The sequence below is a fragment of the Rhinoraja longicauda genome, chromosome 9, assembly GCF_053455715.1.
Source record: "Rhinoraja longicauda isolate Sanriku21f chromosome 9, sRhiLon1.1, whole genome shotgun sequence".
Classification (NCBI taxonomy): Eukaryota; Metazoa; Chordata; class Chondrichthyes; order Rajiformes; family Arhynchobatidae; genus Rhinoraja; species Rhinoraja longicauda.
Genome location: NC_135961.1, coordinates 37014600 through 37039376, shown reverse-complemented (window position 1 = coordinate 37039376; position 24777 = coordinate 37014600). Strand labels below are relative to the sequence as shown.

Here is a 24777-nt window from a genome sequence, read left to right as displayed (position 1 = left end):
GTCTCAATCCCTTCCTCTTGCAAGTTTCTGTTTGTAAAGATTGATAGATACCTTAACCTTTGCCCTTTGCCCTGATCCTGGGTTACTGAATCATGAAGTTAGATGTGAAAAGCATGAATGTGTACCGTTTTGGTCACAACTCAAGTTTAACACTGCCTGACCATATGCACAAATTCAGCTTTTTCCATGCTTATCGTGATGAAATTACGAGTGCAAAATAAAAACTTAAATGCTACCTCTCACACTCGTATAACATCTCACTCACGGTTCCCCAATCCTGCTGGGGAAAAGTGCGTGCATTCACCCTATCTATGCCCCTCATAATTTTATGCACAACTCCTCTGTCTCCCGAATAAAGTTGATAAGAATGTGGGGAGAAATAAAAAAGGGAATAATGTAGCGTTGGTATAAATAGATGGACAATGGTTGGTGTGGACTCAGGAGGCCAATGAGCTAATTTCCATGCTGTGCTCCTATCACTGTTTACAGTTAACCATATAATAACATTAAGTGGAAACAAGGAACTGTAGATGCTGGTTTACACAAAAGGACACAAAGTGCTGGAGTAACTCAATTCAAGATCAATTCAAGATAATTAGATATAGCTCTTAGGGTTAACGGAATCAAGGGATATGGGGAGAAAGCAGGAACAGGGTACTGATTCTGGATGATCAGCCATGATCATATTGAATGGCGATGCTCGCTCGAAGGGCCGAATGGCCTTCTCCTAGACCTATTTTCCATGTTTCTATGTTTCTAACTCAATGGGTCAAGTAGCATCTCAGGAGGACATGAATAGGTGACGTTTCGGGTCGGGACCCTTCTTCAGACTTCAGTCTCTTCAAAGATCTCTTCAAATCAAAGCGACTAGAGTCTGAAGAAGGGTCCTGAAAGGTCATCTTTCCATGTTCTCCAGAGATGATGCAATAGACAATAGACAATAGGTGCAGGAGTAGGCCATTCAGCCCTTCGAGCCAGCACCGCCATTCAATGCGATCATGGCTGATCACTCTCAATCAGTACCCCGTTCCTGCCTTCTCCCCATACCCCCTCACTCCGCTATCCTTAAGAGCTCTATCCAGCTCTCTCTTGAAAGCATCCAACGAACTGGCCTCCACTGCCTTCTGAGGCAGAGAATTCCACACCTTCACCACTCTCTGACTGAAAAAGTTCTTCCTCATCTCCGTTCTAAATAGCCTACCCCTTATTCTTAAACTGTGGCTCCTTGTTCTGGACTCCCCCAACATTGGGAACATGTTTCCTGCCTCTAATGTGTCCAATCCCCTAATTATCTTATATGTTTCAATAAGATCCCCCCTCATCCTTCTAAATTCCAGTGTATACAAGCCCAATCGCTCCAGCCTTTCAACATACGACAGTCCCGCCATTCCGGGAATTAACCTAGTGAACCTACGCTGCACGCCCTCCATAGCAAGAATATCCTTCCTCAAATTTGGAGACCAAAACTGCACACAGTACTCCAGGTGCGGTCTCACCAGGGCCCGGTACAACGGTAGAAGGACCTCTTTGCTCCTATACTCAACTCCTCTTGTTATGAAGGCCAACATTCCATTGGTTTTCTTCACTGCCTGCTGTACCTGCATGCTTCCTTTCATTGACTGATGCACTAGGACACCCAGATCTCGTTGAACTCCCCCTCCTGCTTAACATGCCAAGTTAATGCAGCACTTTCTGTCCTTTCATATAATTGCATTGGTGGATCGGGTTTTGATCCTGGGTTACTGAATCATGAAGCTAGATACAAAATACTGTGAAAAGCATGAATGTGTACCATTTTGGTCACAACTCAACTTTAACACTGCCTGACCTTATGCACAAGTTCAGCTGTTTCCATGCTTACCGTCATGAAATTACGAGTGCAAAATAAAATCTTAGTTGCTAACCTCTCACACTCGTATAACATCTCACTCACGGTGAGCTGTTTGCACCAGGAGACAGTGGAATAACTTAAACTAGTGTGCTTGGATGAATTACTTATCAGCTCGACACCCTGGAGCCCTGCAGAAATGCGAAGGGCTTTGTCCTGCATAGATGTACTTCCATGACCTGACCCCACCGGAGGCGGTGAAGCTTTTCCAGACGTCACCGTGCATGGTCTTCTACCTGGTGTGCATGTATTGATGCTTTAGGAGGCTGGATGACAGCGTGAACACCTTGTTGCATACCTCGCATTGGAATGGTTTCACGCCTGTGTGGATGCGCTGGTGTCTGGTCAGGGAGGAGGAGTCAATGAAGCACTTGGAGCAGACGTGGCATTTGAACGGCTTTTCGCCCGTGTGGATGCGCTGGTGCTTCAAAAGGCTGGAGGACACGGTAAAGGCCTTGTCGCAGACCTCGCACTTGAAGGGCTTCTCCCCCGTGTGGATACGCCGGTGTTTCAGGAGGTTGGACGACTGTGTGAAAGTCTTGCCACATATCTCACACTTGAAGGGCTTCATGCCCGTGTGGATGTGCTGGTGCGAGGCGAGGGAGGAGAAGGAGACAAAGCGCTTCTGGCACAGGTCGCACTGGAAGGGCTTCTCCCCAGTGTGAACCCGCTGGTGGTTGGTCAGGTGGGTGGACTGGATGAAGCCCTTCAGGCAGACGGTGCATTGGAATGGCTTCTCATCGGTGTGCGTGAGCTGATGGATCAGCAGCTGCGACGACCTGCTGTAGCCCTTGCCGCACTCAGTGCACTTGAATGGCTTCTCGCCCGTGTGGATGTGCTGGTGCGTCCTAAGGGAGGAGGATTCGGAGAAGCGCTTCTGACACACGTCGCATTTGAATGGCTTCTCTCCCGTGTGGATGCGCTGGTGTTGCAGAAGGCTGGACGAAACCGAGAAGGCCCTCCCGCACACCTCGCACTTAAAGGGCCGCTCGCCAGTGTGTATGCGGTTATGCTTCAGGAGGCTGGACAAGTGCATGAAGACCTTATCGCACACCTTGCATTTTAATGGGTTATCGTCCCTGTGGGTCTGCTTATGAGCAGTGAGGGAGGATAGTTCTTCAAAGGTCTTTCCACAGTGAGGACATCTAAATTGTTCCTTCCCGGCACGATCTATGGCCAAGTTCACACCACCTTCACCAATTGAAGAACTTTGCATCTCCTCTAGTGAACAACCTACAGCAGTTGCATCTTCCAAAATGCCCCTTCTGATGATGTTCTCAGAACTGCTGAATGGATTAAGGTCAGATGATGTAGCACTGGTGTGCCGACCAATTAAATGTATTGAATGTGGTTTATCTTCCTGACTGCTTTCAGTGTAACTCAGGGCAGTCAAAGATGTAACAATTCCCGAGTTACTAGCATACAATTGTTGTTCAGGGAATGACTTAGTTCTGACTGTGGCATCCATTCTCACCCTCTGCTCTGTGCAATATGATCCTCCTGGAAAACAAAATAATTTTGTTTACTCCCAGTTTCCTATAAGGTGTTTATTTCTTTTTAGGATATGTTCTATAGAAACTATCTGCAGGCCAAGCATGGACACAGAGTGCTGGACTGCAGAAGCATGGACACACAGCGGGTCAGGTTGCATCTCCGGAGACACAGGGCTTTGTGTTCATCTTTGGTATAGACTAGTATCTGCAGTTCTTTTGAGTTTCTATATGCAGGGCAAGCAAAAGGCTTATATTCTTTCCTCAGCATCATCCTCACAGTCATATATCCTGCAGCAATCATCTCAGAATAATCAAAAGCTGAACAATTTGATTATTTTCTTATACCCCTTAAGAAATATTGCATTTTAAAAATACTAGGATTTCCAACCTGCCTTGCCCAACAAGATTTGCACCAAAACTTTCCCACCCATTAGACTCCAACCTCTTGGAAAACACAAAGTGCTGGAGTAAATCAGCGGATCAGGCAGCATTTGCGGAACGAATGACTAGGCGACGTTTCGGGTCGGGACCCTTCTTTAGACCTGACGCAAAACGTTGCCTATCCACTCCTTCCACAGTTGCTGCCTCACCCAATCCAGAATTATTTTTTGCTCGAGATCTCAGCATCTGCAGGTCCTGTCTCAGTGTACTCCAATCTTTTTTGTCCATTTCATTTTTAAATCAGCTCATTGGCAAGTTGCATCTCCGTCCAAGATTATTTTTTTAAACAAGCCTTGATCTCTGAATGGATGTTGAGTAACAACGCCAGAATAACAATCTTTTTTCTTGTAGAAACAAGGAACTGCAGATGTTGGTTTACAGAAAAGGACACAAACTGCTGGAGTAACTCAACAGGTTAGGCAGCATCTCTGGGGAACATGGATAGATGACATTTCGAGTCGGGACCCTTCTTCTCCCCGACCCAAAACGTCGCCTATCCATATTCTCCAGAGATGCTGCCTGACCCACTGAATTACTTCAGCACTTTGTGTCCCAAACATTTTTGCATATTAGAATTACGTAACAGAGCACAACGTTATAGTCATGTTACATTTGTTAAATAAACATGTAATAATGAACAAGTAGTAACAGTCATATATATTGGGTATTAATATCTTGCATATGAAGGTGCAGTTCCAATCCATGACAGAATGGCCACAACACAGGCACCAAAGCACTGGAATGGCAGCAAATCCATCATCACACTGTTGTTTCATACCCCTCCCCATTGAAGAAAATTATTGCATGAGTATTCTGCAAACGGTCACGATCTTACGATGTATCACATTGCCTCCATTAAACTTCACAATGAGACCGAATGCATCATATCACCACAACATGGTCTGATTATTGTATATTTTAGGCTCAGTGTAACAATTGAAGACCCTTAATCACATTGCCTCCATTAACTTCGCACTGATGCTGAACACAATCTTGACTATTGTACATTTAGATGACATCAGTCTGAAGAAGGGTCTCGACCCGAAACGTCGCTCATTTCTTCTCTCCAGAGATGCTGCCTGACCGCTGAGTTACTCCAGCATTTTGTGTCTGATGCCTTTTATTACTTTTGTAAAATTTGATTTTTTTTTTAGCTTTGCACTTCATAAGCTCCATCATTTAATGTCTCTCACCTCAGGTCTTTTTGTTTTGAAATATCTGAGCTTACATACAAAATAGTGAAAGGCTTGGATAGAATGGAATTTGGAGAAGATGATTCCACGAGTGGGAGAGAATAGGTCTGGAGATCATAACCTCAAAATTAAAGGATGTTCTTCTAGATGATGAGAAATTTCTTTAGTCTGAGGGTGGTGAATCTGTGGAATTCATAGAAGGCTGTGGAGACCAAGTCAATGGATATTTTTAAGGCCTAGACAGATTCTTGATTAGTACAGGAGTCAGAGGTTATGGGGAGAAGGCAGGAGAATGGGGTTAGGAGGGAGAGATAAATCAGCCATGATTGAATGGCGGAGAAGACTTCATGGGCCAAATAGCCTAATTCTACTCCTATTCCTTATGACCAGTCCAAATCTATTACTTGTTGCTGAACTACAGCCAAAACGGTACAAGATAGCGTGACAATTTTAGGCCCACCTTACTCACCATCGTCCCGTGGTCCTATGGAAGAGGTTTCATTGAAATCGGTATTATATTTTTTAAGTTATTCACATTTTAAACTTTAAAAAACCGCACATGCGCAGTTGGGGCTCCGTTGATCTGGTACTTACGTAAGATGGCCACCGCATCCGCGCGTGCGCAGAACAAATGCGTCCGCACCTGCACAGTTGGGGCCCGTTGAGCAGGGCTTGGCCGCCTGTCTCTTGGGGGCGGGAGAGCCAGGCCTGGTGCCAGGGGAAGCAGCGGAGCCTGGGCCTGGACATAACCAGGTAACCGCGAGCCTGAGGTGGGCCAAGGGGAAAGGCGGCAGCAGCAGCAGCAGCGGTGAGGCCGGGCATTGGTGGAGGCCGAGGCCTGGGCCTGACGCGGGGTCTGCCCTCCGTTCCCCCGGTCCCCCCTCCTCTCCCCGGCCGGCTCAGCGCCGCCGCTGCCGTCTACCACTGAACATCCCCGCACTGGGACTGGACCGGGAGGGGTTGGAGGGGTGGAGGGGGGGGGGGGGGGAGAAGATGGGGGGGGAGTGGGGAGGAGAGGGTGCTGCACCAACATAGGAGAGGCAACCTTAGGTGGGGAGGGGGAAAAGGGAGAGGGGGCGAGAGGGAGGGTAGGGGAGGAGGGAGGGGAGGGAGGAGGTCGATTGAGAGGGGGGAGTGGGGGAGGAGAGGGTGCTGCACCAATACAGGAGTGGTTTGGTCTGGTGTATTTTAAAAGTCACAATTGTTTCTGCTTCTATTGACTCCACTGGCAGCTTATTCCAGATATGGACTACCCTCGGAGTAGAAAAAGTTTCCCCTGAGGTCTCTCTTAAATCTGTCTTCTCTCCTTTAAGCCCATGCCCTTTATTTTTAGAATTCTCTACACAAAGAAGTAGACTGTGAGCATCCACTTTATCCATGATCTTGTACACCTAAGGTCGTCCTTCGGCCTCCAAGCTCCAAAGAAAAAATTCCCACCTTCCTATAACTCAACTTGCAAACCCTAGTAACATACTGGTGAATCGCTTCTGCACCTTTCCAGCTTGATGAAATCCTTCTTATAGCTGGGTTTCCAGAATTGTACACAGTACTCCGTGAGTTCTCACCAACAATCGATCTTGGTATTTTGGCATTATAGACAATAGGTGCAGGAGTAGGCCATTCGGCCCTTCGAGCCAGCACCACAATTCAATGTGATCATGGCTGATCATTCACAATCAGTACCCCGTTCCTGCCTTCTCCCCATTCCCCCTGACTCTGCTATCTTCAAGAGCTCTATCTAGCTCTCTCTTGAAAGCATCCAGAGAATTGGCCTCCACTGCCTGAGGCAGAGAATTCCACAGATTTACAACTCTCCGACTGAAAAAGTTTTTCTTCATCTCCGTTCTAAATGGCCGACCCCTTATTCTTAAACTGTGGCCCCTCGTTCTGGACTCCCCCAACATTGGGAACATGTTTCCTGCCTCTAATGTGTCCAATCCCTTAATAATCATATGTTTCAATAAGATCTCCTCTTATCCTTCTAAATTCCAGTGTATACAAGCCCAGTCGCTCCAGTATCGATCATCAAGGAACCCCACAATCCGGGCCATGCTCTTTTTGCTGCCAGCATTGGTCAGGAGATACAGACGCCTGAAGTACCACATTACCAGTTTCACAAATTGCTACATTCCCACAACCATCAGGTTCTTGAACCGATCTGCACAACCCTACCTCGACAATAGAACACTACCAACCATCTTTGGCACTACCATGGACTTGTTTTCTAATTGTATTTTGCACTAACGACTTCTTTGCATTCTTTTTTCAATCTGTCATGTGATTTGTGCGAGCTTTACGGTTTTGTGTGGCTGTCTGAGTCTATGTGACTGTAATGCTGCCGCAAACAAGATTTTCATTGAACCTGTGTCTTACCGTTCTTGTGCATGTGATAATAAAGTATTTCATTTGTTCTCATTCATTACCCGTTTTAATTCCATTCACCTTTCTCTTATAGCAGCCCATGTGTTACCTACCATATTTTTGATATGTCAAGCACATCCACCAAATTTATCGTCACCTCAAATATTCTGTGAATGTAATCTTCCTGTTTAAAATCAACGTGCTTGGTTATTGGTATTTTTTCTTCATTTGCTTATTTAGTAATTTAATCCTTAATTACATTTTCCAAAATTTACATTGCTAGATTTGTTATTCCAACTATCCCATAATTATTCTGTTTCGCTATCTTTCTTCTGAAAAGTGACTGTTATTAACAATTAATTAATATTGTGCCACACATTTACAGGTTCTTCATATTTTCCAACTTATTTTCCTTTTCACATCTCTCATAGCATTAATAAAGCCAGTAATCAAATCCTAGAAATATGGAAATTCTATATTTGTTATTTTTACTTGCCCTCTTCACTTTATTTTCTTCTCAGAAGTTCTTGTACTTATGTTTTTTTTATTGTTGGTAGATTTATAAAATAGTTTTCTGTTAAACCTTTTTCTGTCCCTTTATTCCTGCTTTATCGAATGTTCCCATATTTTACCATCAGCATATGCTTCTGTCCCCCCCCACATCAAATTTATCTGTGTCACTCAGAAACAATGAAAACTCTGTCCTGTAGATTTGCATTTCTTTTAGTAACATCTCATTCACGTACAATACCAGCACAGCATTGAGCCATAGAAACAGGCCCCTCTGCCCAACTTGCCCCACCAACCAAGATACCCCATCTATTTTAGTCCCATATCCCTCTGGACCTTTCCTTCCATATACCTGTCCAAATGTCTTTCAAATGTTGTTATAGCACCTGCCTCAACCACCTCAAAATGGCAGTTTGCTCCATATACCCACTCTGTGTGAAAATGTTGCTGCTTGGTTCCTATTAAATCCTTCCCCTCTCACCTTAACTGATTTCACAGAATTCCATGAGGAGAACCAGATTATTCTTAATGGTGAAGCCCATCCTGTGAAGAAGGCCGTTCTCTTCTTGCTTGCCCTTCCAGATGTGTGAATACACCCTTAAATTCCTTATCATTCTAGACTAAATAGGTGATGCCTTCTTTGCCCAACTCCTCACAACTCTGCAGCTTTTAGTGCCTTATCGTGCCTACAAAGTATTTATATCATGTATTTATTAGTGAATGAACTGCTCTAGGACACTACTGTTCACAAATTCAAGGAGCAGAATTAGGCCATTTGGCCCATCAAGCCTATTCTGCCATTCAATCATGGCCAGTCTATCTTTCCCTCCCAACCCCATTCTGCCTGCGCTCCATAACCCCTGCCACTCTTATTGATCAAGAATATACCCACTCAGTGTGAAAAAGCTGCTCCTCAGGATCCTATTAAACCCTTCCCCATCTCCCTTTCCTCCAGTGTCCAACATATAACAATTATATTTTACAGATCTTTGTAAAATACTTTTATATTCTTACTTCTGTTATTCACTCATATTCTCCTTCATTTTATATTTGTTATACTTCGTAACTACAATTTTTACTGAACAACCTTCATTTTAATGCCAAGTCATTTTTGTACAGCATTTTAAATCTTGAAGCTATTTCTTTTACTTAGGTAAAATAATTGTTAGAGATTGTTACCTATTCGACACCACCCCCTGTCTAAAAATATTACATTGGATGATACAGGATCCTGCTTGTTAATCACTCCATTACTTCACTCATTTTTCTAAATTCCAAGTTGCTTATTCTTTTGTACAAACATTTCCTTCTCCTAATAAAATTTCTATTCACAGCTTCACAGTATAGCAACTACTCCTGAAGTGGGCATCCAAATTTAACATATTCATCAAATAAATCTTAAACATTAATAACACTGAAGGCCACCCATCCAAATGTCCAGACTCTTTCCTTTCCCAACCCAACATACAACTATGATACTGTTTTATACTGACCTTTTCTCAAATTTTCATCTCTTTTTTTCTAGAGGTTATCGAAACTTGCCACAGAAAATGTTTAGGAAAGAACTGCAGATGCTGGTTTAAATCAAAGGCAGACACAAAATGCTGGAAGCACTCAGCGGGACAGGCAGCATCTCTGGAGAGAAGGAATGGGTGACGTTTTGGGTCGAGACCCTTCATCTCTCTGTCTCCCCCTCCCCTGACTCTCAGTATGAAGAAGGGTCTTGACCCGAAACGTCACCTATTCCTTCTCTCCACAGATGCTGCCTGTTCCGCTGTTACTCCAGCATTTTGTGTCTGCAGAAAATGTTTAAATACTAGAGTCCGAAAAAGGTTCCCCACCCGAAACATCACCTATCCATGTTCTCCAGAGATGCTGCTTGACCCGCTGAGTTACTCCAGCACTTTGTGCCTTTTTTTTTAAAACCAAAAAAGCCTTGTTTCTACATTTTAAATACATTCCTGTGCTTGACAGCAGTCTTCAGACAATGGAAAGATTATTTTTCCTGACATTCAATGTAGTTTATTCCCTTGGCAACTTCTATCAATCTGCGTCTCTCTCAACCTCAAACATTTCTTTATTTTGATTTATCTAATCTCTGCATCTAGCCCAATCTCCACTAATTTAAAGATTTAGTTGGATATTTCTGCCTTCTCTGTTCCTAGTTTCTTTCCCCTTATCTTTTTCTTCCTCATGCTCCTTTGCTACTGAATTTCCTGTGGGAATCCGAAGAACAAGTTTTCCTCGTGATTACTTTGTACGCCTGGTTTGTTAGCTGACCCCAATTCCTGCTGAGCTTTTCTCTTTTAACACATGAAGTGATTTCTTCCTTTGTTAGCTCTTCACGTTGCTGCCTGATTCTGCCAGAATCCAAGAGCCTGCGGTTAAGGCATTAATTTAACGTAGCCTCACTATTTGCACACATTATACATTTCATTACATTCATATCATACAAATTTCCCCACAATTTACATTTCCCCACAAAATAAGGTTTACTAGTCATCTACAAATGTCTTAGAGTCTCTTGAATTAAAAATCAATTCCCTGGACATCACTGCAAGAAATCTGAGGAAAAATGTGATGGAAAGAGTATTAACAATGATTGCATGTTTTGTTTTCAGCAATGTTCACATAAATGTGGTAAAAACTGTTGTAAAATATTTTAAAGCACATTAATCGGAGGGTTGTGGCCATGGGGATATGACTGTTTAGTGAATAACAGGCTCAGGTGGGGGTCAAGGCAATTGCAGGCAATGTGGAGGACAGGAAATAGAACATAAAACAGTACAGCACAGGAACTAGTCCTTTGGCCCACAAATTCCTGCGCCGAACATAATGCCAAGGTAAACTAAACTTTCCCTCTCTCACCTTATGTCCTTTTAAAAATAAAAATATTCAACGGCACTGTTTCCAACAAACCACGTTGAAGAGAGTTCCAAACATTCTCATCCTTTTAAGTAGGTGACTCCTTACAATGACCCCTTGTTGGAACCCCTGTGATTCACTGACAAAAGGAAAGACATCTTCTCCCTTTCAATACCTTGCAGGATCGTTTATATCAGAATTGTTCCTCTTTTGCACTTCTGAACTCCAGCAGTCCTTATGGCAAGCTATCAATTACAGGAATACACACACGCCCTTCATCTTTTTAATGACTTCCGCTTTCCGAGCTCCCGCTCCCTCATCTTTACCATGGAAATTCAGTCACCTGTGTATACTGGCCCTATCCCCGAACCTTATCCCCGTTACATTGACGACTGCATCGGTGCTACCTCCTGCACCCCTGCAGAACACATGGACTTCATTAACTTCACCACCAATTTCCATCCTGCACTCAAATTCACTTGGACCATCTCCGGCACCTCCCTCCCCTTTCTCGATCTCACTGTCTATATCACAGGAGATAGACTATCGACAGATATTTATTAGAAATCCACTGACACCCACCAGTATCGACCACACTTCTTCCCACCCTGTTTCCTGCAAAGACTCTATCCCCTACTCCCAATTCCTCCGTCTACGCCGCATCTGCACCTAAGATGAGGTGTTCCATATCAGGACATCCGAGATGTCCTCATTCTTTTGGGAACGGAGGTTCCTCTCTTCCATCATAAATGAGGCCGTCACGTGTGACCCTCCCCTTCGTCACAACAGGGACAGAATCCCCCTAGTCCTTACCTTTCACCCCATCAGCCATCGCATACAACATATAATCCTCCGATATAGACCTTTTCATATGAAGAAAGACTGGATAGACTAGTCTTATACTCACTGGAATTTAGAAGACTGAGGGGGGATCTTATAGAAACATATAAAATTCTTAAGGGGTTGGAGAGGCTAGATGCGGGAAGATTGTTCCCGATGTTGGGGAAGTCTAGAACCAGGGGTCACAGCTTAAGGATAAGGGGGAAGTCTTTTAGGACCGAGATGAGAAAAGATTTCTTCACACAGAGAGTGGTGAGTCTGTGGAATTCTCTGCCACAGAAGGTAGTTGAGGCCAGTTCATTGGCTATATTTAAGAGGGAGTTAGATGTGGCCCTTGTGGCAAAAGGGATCAGGGGGTATGGAGAGAAGGCAGGTACAGGTTACTGAGCTGGATGATCAGCCATGATCATATTGAATGGCAGTGCAGGCTCGAAGGGCCGAATGGCCTACTTCTGCACCTATTTTCTATGTTTCTATTTTCGCTACCTCCAACGGAATCCTACCACTAGTCACATCTTTCCATCTCAACCCCTTTCCGCCTTCCGCGGAGACCGTTCCCCCCCCGCAACTCCCTGGTTAAATCATCCCTTGCCACCCAAACCACCCCCTCCCCTGGTACCTTCTCCTGCAGCAGTAGGAGATGCAAAACCTGTTGCTATACCTCCTCCCTCGATTCTGTCCCGGACCCCGAAAATCCTTTCAGGTTTGGCAGAGGTTCACTTGCACCTCTTCCAACCTCATCTACTGTATCCATTGTTCTAGATGTGGACACTTATACATCGGCGAGAACAAATGTAGACAGGGCGATCGTTTTGCGGAACACCATCGCTCAGTCTGCCTGGACCTAACTGATCTCCCAGTTGCTAAACACTTTAATTTCCCTATCCATTCCCACACTGACGTTTCTGTCCTAGGCCTCCTCCATTATCAGAGAGAGGCCAAACGCAAATTGGAGGATCAGCATCTCATATTTTGCTTGGGCAGCTTACAACCCAGGAGTATGAATATTGATTTCTCTAACTTCAAGTAACCCTTGCATTCCCTCTCTCTCCATCCCTTCCCCACCCAAGTCACACCAGCTATTTGTCGTCACCTAGCTACAGCAACAGACCTGTTTCTTTTATCATTGTTACTTTTTTGCATATCTTTCATTCATTTGTTCTATATCCCTCTAGATCTTCGTCTATATCTCTCGTTTCCCTTTCCCGTAACTTTCCCTTTCCCGTGAAGGGTTTAAACACGAAACGTCACCCATTCCTTCTCTCCAGAGATGCTGCCTGTCCCGTTGAGTTACACCAGCATTTTGTGTCTAACTTCGGTTTAAATCAGCATCTGCAGTTCCTTCCAACACAAGAATTGAGTGATACACCGTTCTCCAAAAGTAATGTCACCGATGTCATGAGGAACTGAAGCCTAACCTTGCATGTTTATATTCAATTCTAGCCATAAACAACATCTGCAGCTTTCATAATTACTGTACCCACTTCCTAATCTTTTGTTAGTTTCTCACTAAGATACCAAGCTCCCTCTCACCATTTAGATGATATGCAGATTTTTTTAAATGTTTCCTGCTAAAGTGAAGAATTTCTCCTCTCTCCGTTATATTTCATTTGTTAAATATATCAGAAAACAAAATAAAGCTCAGAGCCTGTGGTGAACTCCTTGTCAGATTCTGTCACGTATCATTCTAATATTAAGGAAGAGTAGTAATATGTATTCTATGAGTCATAAGAGTATGGAAAAAGACTCTTCAGCCCAACTTGTCCATGCCAAACAAAATGTCCCATCTACACTAGCCCCACCTGCCCACGTTTGACCCATATCCCTTGGCACCAGAAACATGTCAACTCTTGTGTACTGTCTCATTTTAATCTACTATTCTTACACTCTTGTACTGAAGTATGTTTGTGCCTACATACAGTAAGATCTTTACTCAACTGTACACAAATAGAATTTCACTGTACCCAGGTGACAATAAAGTACCATACAACTCACCATTGAACCTCTAAATCTTCCTATCCATGGACTGTCCAACTGCATTTTAAATGTTGTTATAGTACCTGCCTCAACTACCTCCTCTGGCAGCTCGTTCCAAATACCCTGTGTGAAAAAGTTGCTGCTAACAAGCTGCGGTAATGCAACTGGATCACAACAAAGCTAACATTCAAATGCTTTTTAACTTGTGTAATCAACATTTATAAAACTGTAATTGTTCATGTTATCACTTGAACCAAATTTGTGAAAGGGTCACAAAATCTATCTGTTATGCATCAACATCGATTTATTCAGGAAAGTGAAAAACATATGTCAGCATTTTCTTCCAACAGCATTTAAAATACATGTTCAAAACTACTGCCTCAACCAGTTATGAATCATCATGAATGACATCATGGGGACCACCGGTTGTCACAAGCAGCTTTTAAATAAGTACTATTCCACCACTGAATTTCCAGCAAACTGGTGATCCGGCATCTCCTTTAATCTGGACAAAATTACAACAGCACACTTGAAATCCCCCCTCCCCAGAAGCCTTCGAAAATGTGGGGTCCAGGCTGGGTAAAGCGGCTGAACTCTACCTCATTGGGATTTCCATACCAATCGGCGGGTTGAATTTGCCTCCTGCGGCTGGGGCTCTAGAACTCCGGCCCGGCTGGACCAGGCAGATCCATTCCCATAGCTGAATTCTGCGGTCGACCTTAGACAATAGACAATAGGTGCAGGAGTAGGCCCTTCGAGCCAGCACCACCATTCAATGTGATCATGGCTGATCATTTCAATCAGTACCCCGTTCCTGCCTTCTCCCCATACCCCCTGACTCCGCTATCCTTAAGAGCTCTATCTAGCTCTCTCTTGAATGCATTCAGAGAATTGGCCTCCACTGCCTTCTGAGGGCTGGTATCTTGTCCCCCCCACCCCCCACGCTGTGACCTCTGTTGGTCTGGCAAAACAGACAATACAACAAGTCACTGGAACCAAGGGTGCCAGATCAGTGGTGGACCTGTTGAAACATAAACAACTGCCAATGCTTGAATAGAACACAAGAGTGCTGGAGTAATTCATCTGGTCAGACAGCATCGCTGAGGGACATGGATAGGTATTGCCTACTATATCCTCCAGCCTGTCCCGCTGAGTTACTCCAGCACTCTGTTCTTTTTTAATTAAGAACCCTCTCTCCAGTACCTGTATTTTTTCTAAAAAATGTGTATTTTGATTTTTTTTTAAGTGCAAATTTTGGGAACATGCAGCAAGGCAGGTTGCTTCTGATAGAGGACAAAGATACATCTCATAGCTCTGGGGAAAAAAGCAGCTGTGCAAATAAAGCACAGAATCAAAACAGCTACAGAAAGGGTGACACAAGGAACTGCAGGTGTTGGAATGGAGTACAAAGTGCTGGAGTAGCTCAGCAGGTCAGGCAGCATCTCTGGAGGACATGGATATGTGACGTTTCGGGAGGGAGGGGGACCTTTCTTTATACTGATTGTAGTGGGGGGGGGGGGGGGGCAGAAAGTTGGAAAAGAGGTGAGAGCGGGACAAAGCCTGGCAAGTGATAGGGCGCATCAATGTCACAGACTGCCGTTTCCTGCAGGTTCTGGCGTTATATCAGATTTTCTGGGTCGAAGATAGGACATTTAGGATGTCCCTTCAAAGTATCGGCTGTCCAGGACAGGTTGTTCCATCTATCCCCCTCTCCCCTCCAGCCCTGGCTTGACAGGCAGGTGAGGGGAGTACGGTGTTGGGGCACTGGGGTGGGGAGAGTGGAAGTTGGGGAGGAGTGTAGGGGGGAGTGGAGAATGGGAGTGGGGAATGGAGCAGGTGATAACATTTATTTCGAGACGACTGGAATATGATAGCAGGAGTGTAATGCTGAGGCTTTATAAGAGGGGAGGGGTGGGCGGCTGGACAGTGAGTGGCGCTGTCATGGAGAAGCGAGTGCTGCCTGCCTGCCCGCTGCCCTGACCCCCGGCCGCAATGTCTGTCACCCACCACAGTCCGGCCGAGCATCAAATCACGTCCGTTACTTGCCGTCAACCCTCATCCCGTTCTCTCCGCGCCATCCGCAAGCACCGACGCCCACAGACGTGCGAGCAGGCCCGCTGGTCCACACAGCGGAACCGCCATTGTTGACAACCGCGGATCCCCCGGCGGTCGCTCAGCTGCGGCTGCACCCCCGCGCATGCGCACTGCGCCGGCCCAACCGCCGCGCCGCGCCGCAGCCCCGCTTGACGTCATCGCCTTTCCCGCACACCGACGTTCACTGACAGCAATAGGCTGGTTTCTGCCGCGCAGTGCATTCCGGATAATATCCCCGCCATTTTCAAACGTCATGCAAGGCAAAGTTGACAGGGAAAATATCAATAGTGGCCCGTATCCCAGTCATGCAACTCAAGGCTGAGTTTATAAACTTTCATAGGACGAGTGATGGCGATAGCGAGAGTGACTCGTGATATTACTCGTTTACAGAACCCCCCTCTGAGGGGGCGCTGTAAACTTTTTATAATAATAATAATAATAATAATGCATTACATTTATATAGCGCTTTTCAAACACTCAAAGACGCTTTACAGGGATTTCTAGAACATAGAGAAGTGAATAAATAGATAAATAAGTAAACGAACAGAGAAAGGAGACAGAAGGTGAGGTGATCTTCAGTGGTTGAAGGCAGTGCTGAAGAGGTGAGACTTCAGTGATGTTTTGAATGTGGTGAGTGAGGAGGAGTCTCTGACGGTTTGGGGTAGTGAGTTCCATAGGGTGGGAGCAGCGATGGAGAAAGCCCTGTCCCCCCAGGATCTGAGTTTGGTCCGGATGGGAGGGGACAGGAGATTGGCAGCAGCAGAGCGGAGTGTGCCTGTGGAGGAGGTCAGTCAGGTAGGATGGGGCCAGGTTATGGAGGGCTTTTTAGGTCGTGAGGAGGATTTTGTATTGGATTCTCTGGGGGATGGGGAGCCAGTGGAGTTTGTAAAGGACGGGGGTGATATGGTCACGGATCGGGGAGTGGGTGAGTAGACGGGCAGCGTCTATGTGTTGTGTTGTTAGGTTTGTGTGCTATTGTATGTTCTTTTTTAGTACCTGCACTGATGTACAGCATTTTGGTCAACGTGGGTTGTGTTTAAATGTGTTATACAAATAAAATTGACTTGACTTGACTAAAATCATATTACCTTTTGCAACAGGGCTCATAAACAGGCAAATATAGCAAAATTAGTGTTTTTTTGATATCATGACTTCCTTGCTCTTTTTTCTTATTTCTGAAACTTCAATATTTGTGGTAGAAACTACATCTGGTGCATATTTAATTTGTTGCAGGTACACTATATGTAGTTTCCACCAAATACATGAAAGTTTCAGAAATACAAAGAACTAGAGTAAGGAGGTCGTGATATTAAAATTATACAAATTTTGTAAAAAATAAATAAATTTGTCTGTGCTGCTCGAATAGCAGTTCTCTTGTCTAATTCCATTTTCAGCATTAGTTCGTAGCACTGTAAGGTCCTGGCTTTTTAAGTACACCCCAAAGTACTGAGGAAATATGGTGAAGATGTCTGCCCCTTGTGCCTTTTCAGCTGAGTTTCAGATCCCTACTACGTATTGGGTGAAACGTTTTATTTATTTCTAATCATACTGCCAATTATTTTAACTCTATGCCATAGACTACCAGAAGATCTATTGAGGCAGCATTGGATAGCCAGCTGAGGATTCTCCCAAGGTTTGTCTTGGAGAGGTTGGCAGGTCCTGGGCTAGACAACTGGTGACTAACAGCAACTGTCCCTCCCTGAGGGATATATCAAAAGATATCAAATATATCAAAAAAGACGAAGACAAAAGAGACTGAAGATTCTGGGACCTAGAAAAAAGAAACATGTCTGATGCAAGGTCTTGACCCGAAATGTTGACTTGTACCTTATGCTTCCGCTGATGCCGATTGACCCACTAAGTTCTGTTTTTTGTTCCACACACAAGGATAATGGAGTCGATTCTTTTGCAAAGCATTGAGCATGAATAAATTCTATCATGCCCTGAACCAATCCCACTCCCTCAGAAATCTAAACCTCTTACTCCTACACCATCTCTCTGCCCTAAATTTGTCTGCACTATCTCCTTATTTCTATACTCATTGGCATTTGGTACAGAAAGTAACCTAGAAATTATTACTTTTGAGGTCATAATATTTAATCTCCTTCATTCCTTCAAACCTTTATGCTCAGCTGCAAAGAAGGGTCCCCACCGAAATTGTCACCTATCCATGTTGTCTAGAGATGGTGCCTGAGTTTAGAGTTTAATTTATTGTCATGTGTACAGAGGGCATGCTAAGCAGTCAGTTGAAAGATAATACATGATTACAATCAAGCCATTCACAGTGTACAGATATATGATAAAGGGTATAACGTGAATAACGTTAGTGCAGATTAAGTCTAGTAAATTCCGATCAAAGATAGTCTGAGGGTCTCAAATAAGGTAGATAGTAGCTCAGGACTGCTCTCTAGTTACTGGAAGAATGGTTGAGTTGCCTGATAACAGTTGGGAAGCAGCTATCCCTGAATCTGGATGTGTATATTTTCATACTTCTATACCTTTTGCCTGATTGGAGATTGGAGAAAAAGGAGTGGCTGGGGTACAACTTGTCATTGTTTATGCTGGTGGCCTGACCCACTGAGTTATTCCAGCATTTTGTTTCTTTCTATGCTCACTTCAAGCCTTTTTCTACCAATATCACTGGACATTGATCTCTAACTGTTTACATTCTTCTGCAGAAGATTCCTTAAGTCTAGCACCAGTGAGGCAATATATCAGTCAAAACGTCACCCATTCCTTCTCTCCAGAGATGCTGCCTGTCCCACTTCAGCATTTTGTGTCTACCAGGCAATATATCACCCCGGAAATGAAAAAGATTTTGAAATTAATACAGAAAAAGATGGGTCAGGAGGCATTGGTGAAAAGATACCAGCATACACTTTCTTAGCCTGAAGAAGGGCCCTGGTCCAAAATTTCATCTATCTTTTTCCCTCCACAGGGTGGCACAGTGGTGCATCTGGTGGAGTTCGCACATTCTCCCTGTAACCATGTGGATTTTACCAAGTGCTCCGGTTTCCTCCCACATCTCAAAGACGTGCGAGTTTGTAGGTTAATTGGCCTCTGTAAATTGCCCCGAGTGTGTCGGAGTGGATGAGAAAGTGGGTGAGCTAGTGTGATCGATGGTTAGTGTGGACTCGGTGGACTGAAGGGCCTGTTTCCATGCTGTATCTTTAAAATCCAAACTTAAATGATGCTGCTCTGACCCACTGAGTTCTTCCAGCAGTTTGTTTTTCATTTTGACCTAAAATGTTAAACTCTGTTTCTTTTTCCTTATGTGCCGCCTGACCTGCTCCGTATCTTCTGCATTTTCTGTTTTTCTTACCATCTTGGAATCAAGCCTACAACTGCAAAGACAACTGCCTGCTCTCTCTATTCCAGTATCCCCTTGGATCGGCACAGGGGCGCAGCGGTAGAGTTGCTGCCTTGCACTAGAGACTCAGGTTCAATCCTGACTATGGGTGCGGTTCGTATGGAGTTTGTACGTTCTCCCTGTGACCGCATGGGTTTTCTTCGGGTGCTCCAGTTTCCTCCCACATTCCAAAGACGTGCAGGTTTGTGGGTTAATTGGCTTCTGTAAATTGCCCTAGTGTATAGGATAAAATGGGAGTATAGGTGATTGTGGTCAGCATGGACCCGATGGCCGTAGGGCCTGTTTCTACAGTGTATATCTAAACTAAACTTTCAAAACCTGGTATATAAAACCAAGATGTATAAGATCATGAGGGGAATAGATACGGTGGCCGCACAGAGTATTTTACCCAGGGTAGGGGAATCGAGACCAGAGGGCATTGGTTTAAGGTGAGAGGAACAAGATTTAATACAAACCTGAGGGGCAACATTTGCACTCAGAGGGTGGTAGATATATGGAACAAACTGCCAGAGGAGGCAGTTGAATGACAATTGGACAGGTACATGGACAGGAAAGATTTGGAGAGATATGGGCCAAATGCAGACAAATGGAACAAGCTTAGATGGAGCATTTTGGTAAACATTGATGGTAAACCCTCGGAAAGGAATAGGCCCAGATGGAGTCCATATAGATACTGAAATCCTGCATCAATTCACTGGCCACAGTCTTCACCAACATAAGATCATGTGATAGGAGCAGATTTAGGCCATTCGGCCCATCAAGTCCACTCCACCATTCAATCATGGCTGATCTATCTCTCCCTCCTAACCCCATTCTCCTGCCTTCTCCCCATAAGCTCTGACACCCGTACTAATCAAGATTCTATCTCTGCCTTAAAAATATCCACTAATTTGGCATCCACAGCCTTCTGTGGCAAATATTTCCACAGATTCTCCACCCTCTGACTAAAGAAATTCCTCATCTCTTTCTGAAAAGTAGGTCCTTTAATTCGGAGGCTATGACTTCTAATCCAAGACTCTCCCACTCGTTGAAACATCCTCTCCACATCCACTCTATCCAAGCCTTTCACTATTCTGTATGTTTCAATGAGGTCCCCCCCTCATTCTTCTAAACTCCAGCGAGTACTGGCCCAGTGCCGTCAAACGCTTATCGTAGGTTAACCTACTCATTCCTGAGATCATTCTTGTAAACCTCTTCTGGACCCTCTCCAGAGCCAGCACATCCTTCCTCAGATATCTTCAACCTTTCAAATCTACAGTCTGTCCCCACCTGCATCATGGAAACCTCCATCTTTCCTCAAGAAATGTTTAGTGACCTGTCTCAATGACTATCACCCAATAGCTCTATCATTGACCACAAATAAGTGTTTTGGGCCCCATCAATGCCAATCCACTGCACAATCTAGACCCCTTGCATTTTGTGTTCAGGTAAATTATGTCTACAGAGAATGTCATCTCTCGTACCACAGTTAGCACCTGGATCACCTTTATAAAAAGAACATGAATGTAAGGATGCAATTTATCGTCCAGAGCTCAGCCTTCAACATCGTAATACCAAATAAGCTAATTCCTAAACTTCTGGACCCTGGCCTTGGAGCCTCCATCTGCTAATGGCTTCTGGAGTTCCTGACCAGCTGACCTCAGAGTTGGTCATAACCTTTCCTCTAACCTGAATCTCAACATTGTTGCCTCTCAGGGTTGTGCGCTCGGTCCCCTGCTCTACTCTCTTTACACATAACTGTTTGGCCAAAGATGACATTAACTCTACCTTCAGTTCACTGATAATCCTACTGATGTTGACCGGATCTACAACAGCGATGAGACGGGGTACAGGAACGAGCTCAAGAACTTAGTGTCATGGTGTCAGGGCCGCAATTTAGCCCCTAGTGTGAGCAAGCCAACTGAGAGCCTAAAGACAGAAGAGTCGAGTGGGAGGGTGGGCCGGTAGGAGTGAGAGCATAGCAGAGTGAGAGGATATGGTTGGTAGGACGCCCTACTAAAGGAGTGATGGAAAGATATTTTGCATCGTTTAAATATTGGTGCGATGCCCCGAGGAGTGAAGGAAATATTTTGAGCATCGTTTAAAATAAAACGAGAGGATGATGGTTGTTGGGGTGTCCTGAACTAAAGGAGGAGTGATGGAAAGATTTTGAGCATTGTTTAAATAAAAGGAAGGGGCTGATGGTTGGTGGGATGTCCTGAAGGAATTGCTTTTGACCATTGTTTAGATTTGGGTGGGATGCCCTGAACTAAAGGAGGAGTGGATGATATTCGGGAGTTTGCACCTAGCAGGTATTTTGGTTGGGGGTTTGGAGCTGAGAAATGGGCGAACGAGTGGAGGGTTGGGGCTGCCCACTATAGCAGATCGGCAGCCGGTGGGTGCGGTAGTTGTATCAGCAGCGAGTAGTGCCGCCAGGCTGGAGGTTGCGTCCTGAAGCAGGGCCAGGGAGAGGGAGCAGCGGTGGGACGGTGCGGAGGCCGTGGACTCACACCGGTTGCCTTCCTCCGCGACCTGTCGCCGGCTGCAGAAGCTGCACCGTCCCGCAGCTGCCAGGCGGGCACTGCTGGCAGCCCGGGCCGGGAGAGGGAGGAAGAAGCCGGCACCGCCACCGCTGTTACAAACGCCGGTCGGTAGCTCGCCTTCCAGTGGGATTTAGGATCTACGCGAGGCCCCAGGCCCGGTGGTGGGGTCCAGGCCCGGGCTCAGTGAGATGGGCCGACGCTGCCGTTGTTCCCAGCGTCGGGACCCGGCCCAGGGCGCCACCGACTGAGGAAAATGGCGGGAAGGAGAAGCCTACTGTTGGAAGGTGAGCGGGGAGAGCGGCCGGGCCCACCCGGGGATAGAGAGAGGCCGGGTCCGCCCGGGGATAGAGAGAGGCCGGGTCCGCCCGGGGATAGAGAGAGGCCGGGTCCGGGGATAGAGAGAGGCCGGGCCAGCCCGGGGATAGAGAGAGGCCGGGCCAGCCCGGGGATAGAGAGAGGCCGGGCCAGCCCGGGGATAGAGAGAGGCCGGGTCCGGGGATAGAGAGAGGCCGGGTCCGGGGATAGAGAGAGGCCGGGCCCGCCCGGGGATAGAGAGAGGCCGGGCCAGCCCGGGGATAGAGAGAGGCCGGGCCCGCCCGGGGATAGAGAGAGGCCGGGTCCGGGGATAGAGAGAGGCCGGGTCCGGGGATAGAGGCCGGGCCCGCCCGGGGATAGAGAGAGGCCGGGTCCGGGGATAGAGAGAGGCCGGGTCCGGGGATAGAGAGAGGCCGGGTCCGGGGATAGAGAGAGGCCGGGTCCGGGGATAGAGAGAGGCCGGGCCAGCCCGGGGATAGAGAGAGGCCGGGCCAGCCCGGGGATAGAGAGAGGCCGGGCCCGCCCGGGGATAGAGAGAGGCCGGGCCCGCCCGGGGATAGAGAGAGGCCGGGCCCGCCCGGGGATAGAGAGAGGCCGGGCCCGCCCGGGGATAGAGAGAGGCCGGGCCCGCCCGGGGATAGAGAGAGGCCGGGCCCGCCCGGGGATAGAGGGAGGCCGGGCCTGGCTGAGGGGAGAGGAAGGATAAGTCCGGGGAGCCGGCGGCCTGTTATTTTTCACGCAGCCGCCACTCCTCGTCACTTCCAAGGAAAGGAGGCCTGGCTAGACCTCCGGGCCTGGAGAAGGGGGAGCACCAGGAGCCGAGCAGCCGTCATCCCACCTCCCTAAAGCCGATCCTGCGGGGGGGAAACGTTATTTCGGGGGAGCTAGCTGATCCATCGGTGTGTGTGAAGCAGCCTGGCCGGTGGTAGCGCCCAATGCCTTGGGCCGCAGGCCGTCCTGGAGGTGCCTGTCGTTCTTTGTTATTTGTTGTTGTTTAAAGTCTAATATTGCTGTTTAAACTCTGCGTGGCATGGATCTTTTTTTCTATGGCTGGGGTCGAGGTGGGTGAGGGCACTTCTCTCCTCCTTTCACCGTGTACCCTGCAATGCATTGGAACCATTTAACAAGCTATACATTTGTTCTTGGATCTCTAAGTTCTCTACTCTTTATTAGAGTTCCCAGTGCCACCTATCGCTCTTTGTATTATTATTGTTTGAAGTCTATAATTGTTGTTTAAACTCTGCCTGTCACGGGGACTTCTTGTCTGTGGCTCGGGTTGAGGTGGGCTTCGCATCTTCACTGAACCGTAATATCATTGAAACCATTAAACAAGCTAGGAATTTGATCTAAGTTCCCTACTCTTTATCAGTCACCAGTTCACAAACCCTTTTCTCGCTTTTTGTATTATTATTGTTCAAAGTCTGCTTGTCATAGGGGCTTTATTCGAAGATAAACACAAAATGTTGGAGTAACTCAGCAGGAAAGGCTGCATCTCTGGAGAGAAGGAATGGGTGACGTTTCGGGTCTGAAGAAGGATCTTGAATTTCCCCATTCCTTCTCTCACTCCCACTGAGTTACTCTAGTTATCTGCTGTTTAAACCAGCATCTGCCGTTCCTTCCTACACATGGGGATTCCTTCTGAGGCTGAGGTCAAGGTGGATTTTTATCGTATTTAATCAAGTATCATCTTCTATTTTGTAAGAGACTATTAGCTGTCTCCTTGTAATTTTAAAATCAACTTGTAGGTTCTTCTGTTTGTCCTGGTGAGGATTCATATCAGTTGAAGTTTATTGAATTATACCAGAAATTAGACTTAAATTTGATGGCAGAATGGGAAATCTAAATCCTTATCGAATACTCCATAGGGTAGATTGTTGATGCTTTACATTTCCAGAATGTGGCGTGTGCAATCTTTTGCTTGCGGATTTTGTAATGAGTAGTGTACTCTTGGAATTCGGGTGTTAAACTTTAAACATCTCAGAAAAATTAGGAAGAAATATTTGAAAAGTTAATTGAAACAATTCAGAATGTCTGTTGCCTTAACAGTCATACTGAGACGAAGTGTAAGTGGGCATTTCTAATTCACTGGAGAAATGGCACTTAGAGTGGCGCAGCGATAGAGTTCCTGCCTTACAGCGCCAGAGACCCGGGTTCGATCCTGACTATGGATGCCATTTGTATGGAGTTTGTACATTCTCCCCATGACTGTGTGAGTTTTCTCCGGGTGCTCCGGTTTCCTCCCACACTCCAAAGACGTGCAGGTTTGTGGGTTAATTGGTTTCTATAAATAGTCTTTACTGTGTATGATAGAACTGGTGTACGAATGATTGCTGGTTGGCGCGGACTTGTTAGGCCGAAGGGCCTGATTCCACGCTGTACCTCTGAACTAAACGTGTGCCCAGTAGCAATATTTATATCTTAAGATTGATTCATCCAAGTAACAAAATAATCTATGCTGCAAATTCTCTTTTTATAGAATATCTTATTCAACGTAAAAGGTAGTTTTTATGCATAAATTGTGATACATCTCGAAAGGATGTACCTATGATGAACCTATAGAATTTGGTAAGTCATTGGGTGGCACAGTGACACAGCAGTAGAGTTGCTGCCTTACAGTGCCAGAGACCCAGATTCGATCCTGGCTAGGGGTGCTGTGTGTGGAGTTTGTATGTTCTCTCCGTGTCCACATGGGTTTCCTCAGGGTGCTCCAGTTTCCTCTCACATCCCAAAGACATGCAGGTTTGTAGGTTAATTGGCTTCTGTAAATTGTCCCTAGTGTGTTGGATAGAACTAATGCACAGGTAATCTCTGACCAACGCGGACTCGGTGGAACTAAGGGTCCACGCTGTTTCTTTAAACTAAATGTGGCAAATTTCCTTAGCTTTGGAAAAAGAAGCATCAATGTGCT

At 45.8% G+C, this 24777-nt stretch overlaps 3 protein-coding genes across 8 annotated transcripts in view; 1 reads left to right on the top strand and 2 right to left on the bottom strand.

Moving 5' to 3' along the window:
• The window catches only part of LOC144596621 (filamin-A-interacting protein 1-like), a 217061-nt gene extending 201396 nt beyond the window's left edge, over positions 1–15665 (bottom strand). For all 3 annotated transcript variants that reach the window (XR_013547636.1, XM_078405165.1, XM_078405164.1), the window contains exon 1: positions 15576–15665. The gene's annotated coding sequence lies outside the window, so the exon portion shown is untranslated. The remainder of the gene's footprint in view (positions 1–15575) is intronic.
• On the bottom strand, positions 1108–15709 carry LOC144596622 (uncharacterized). Its single transcript, XM_078405167.1, has 2 exons — positions 15576–15709; positions 1108–3388 (listed from the first exon to the last, which is right to left on the bottom strand). Exon 2 carries the CDS (start codon positions 3354–3356, stop codon positions 2121–2123), a length of 1236 nt encoding a protein of 411 aa, XP_078261293.1. The 5' UTR covers positions 3357–3388; positions 15576–15709; the 3' UTR covers positions 1108–2120.
• Positions 15710–20939: 5230 nt separating this feature from the next.
• senp6a (SUMO specific peptidase 6a) overlaps positions 20940–24777 on the top strand; it is a 79857-nt gene continuing 76019 nt past the window's right edge. For 2 of the 4 annotated variants that reach the window (XM_078405162.1, XM_078405159.1), the window contains exon 1: positions 20940–21838. In XM_078405162.1, the coding sequence (XP_078261288.1) occupies positions 21808–21838 (31 nt within the window). In that variant the 5' untranslated portion in view covers positions 20940–21807. Of the gene's footprint in view, positions 22833–24777 lie in introns of all 4 variants that reach the window. The other 2 variants (XM_078405161.1, XM_078405160.1) reach the window with 2 other exon arrangements.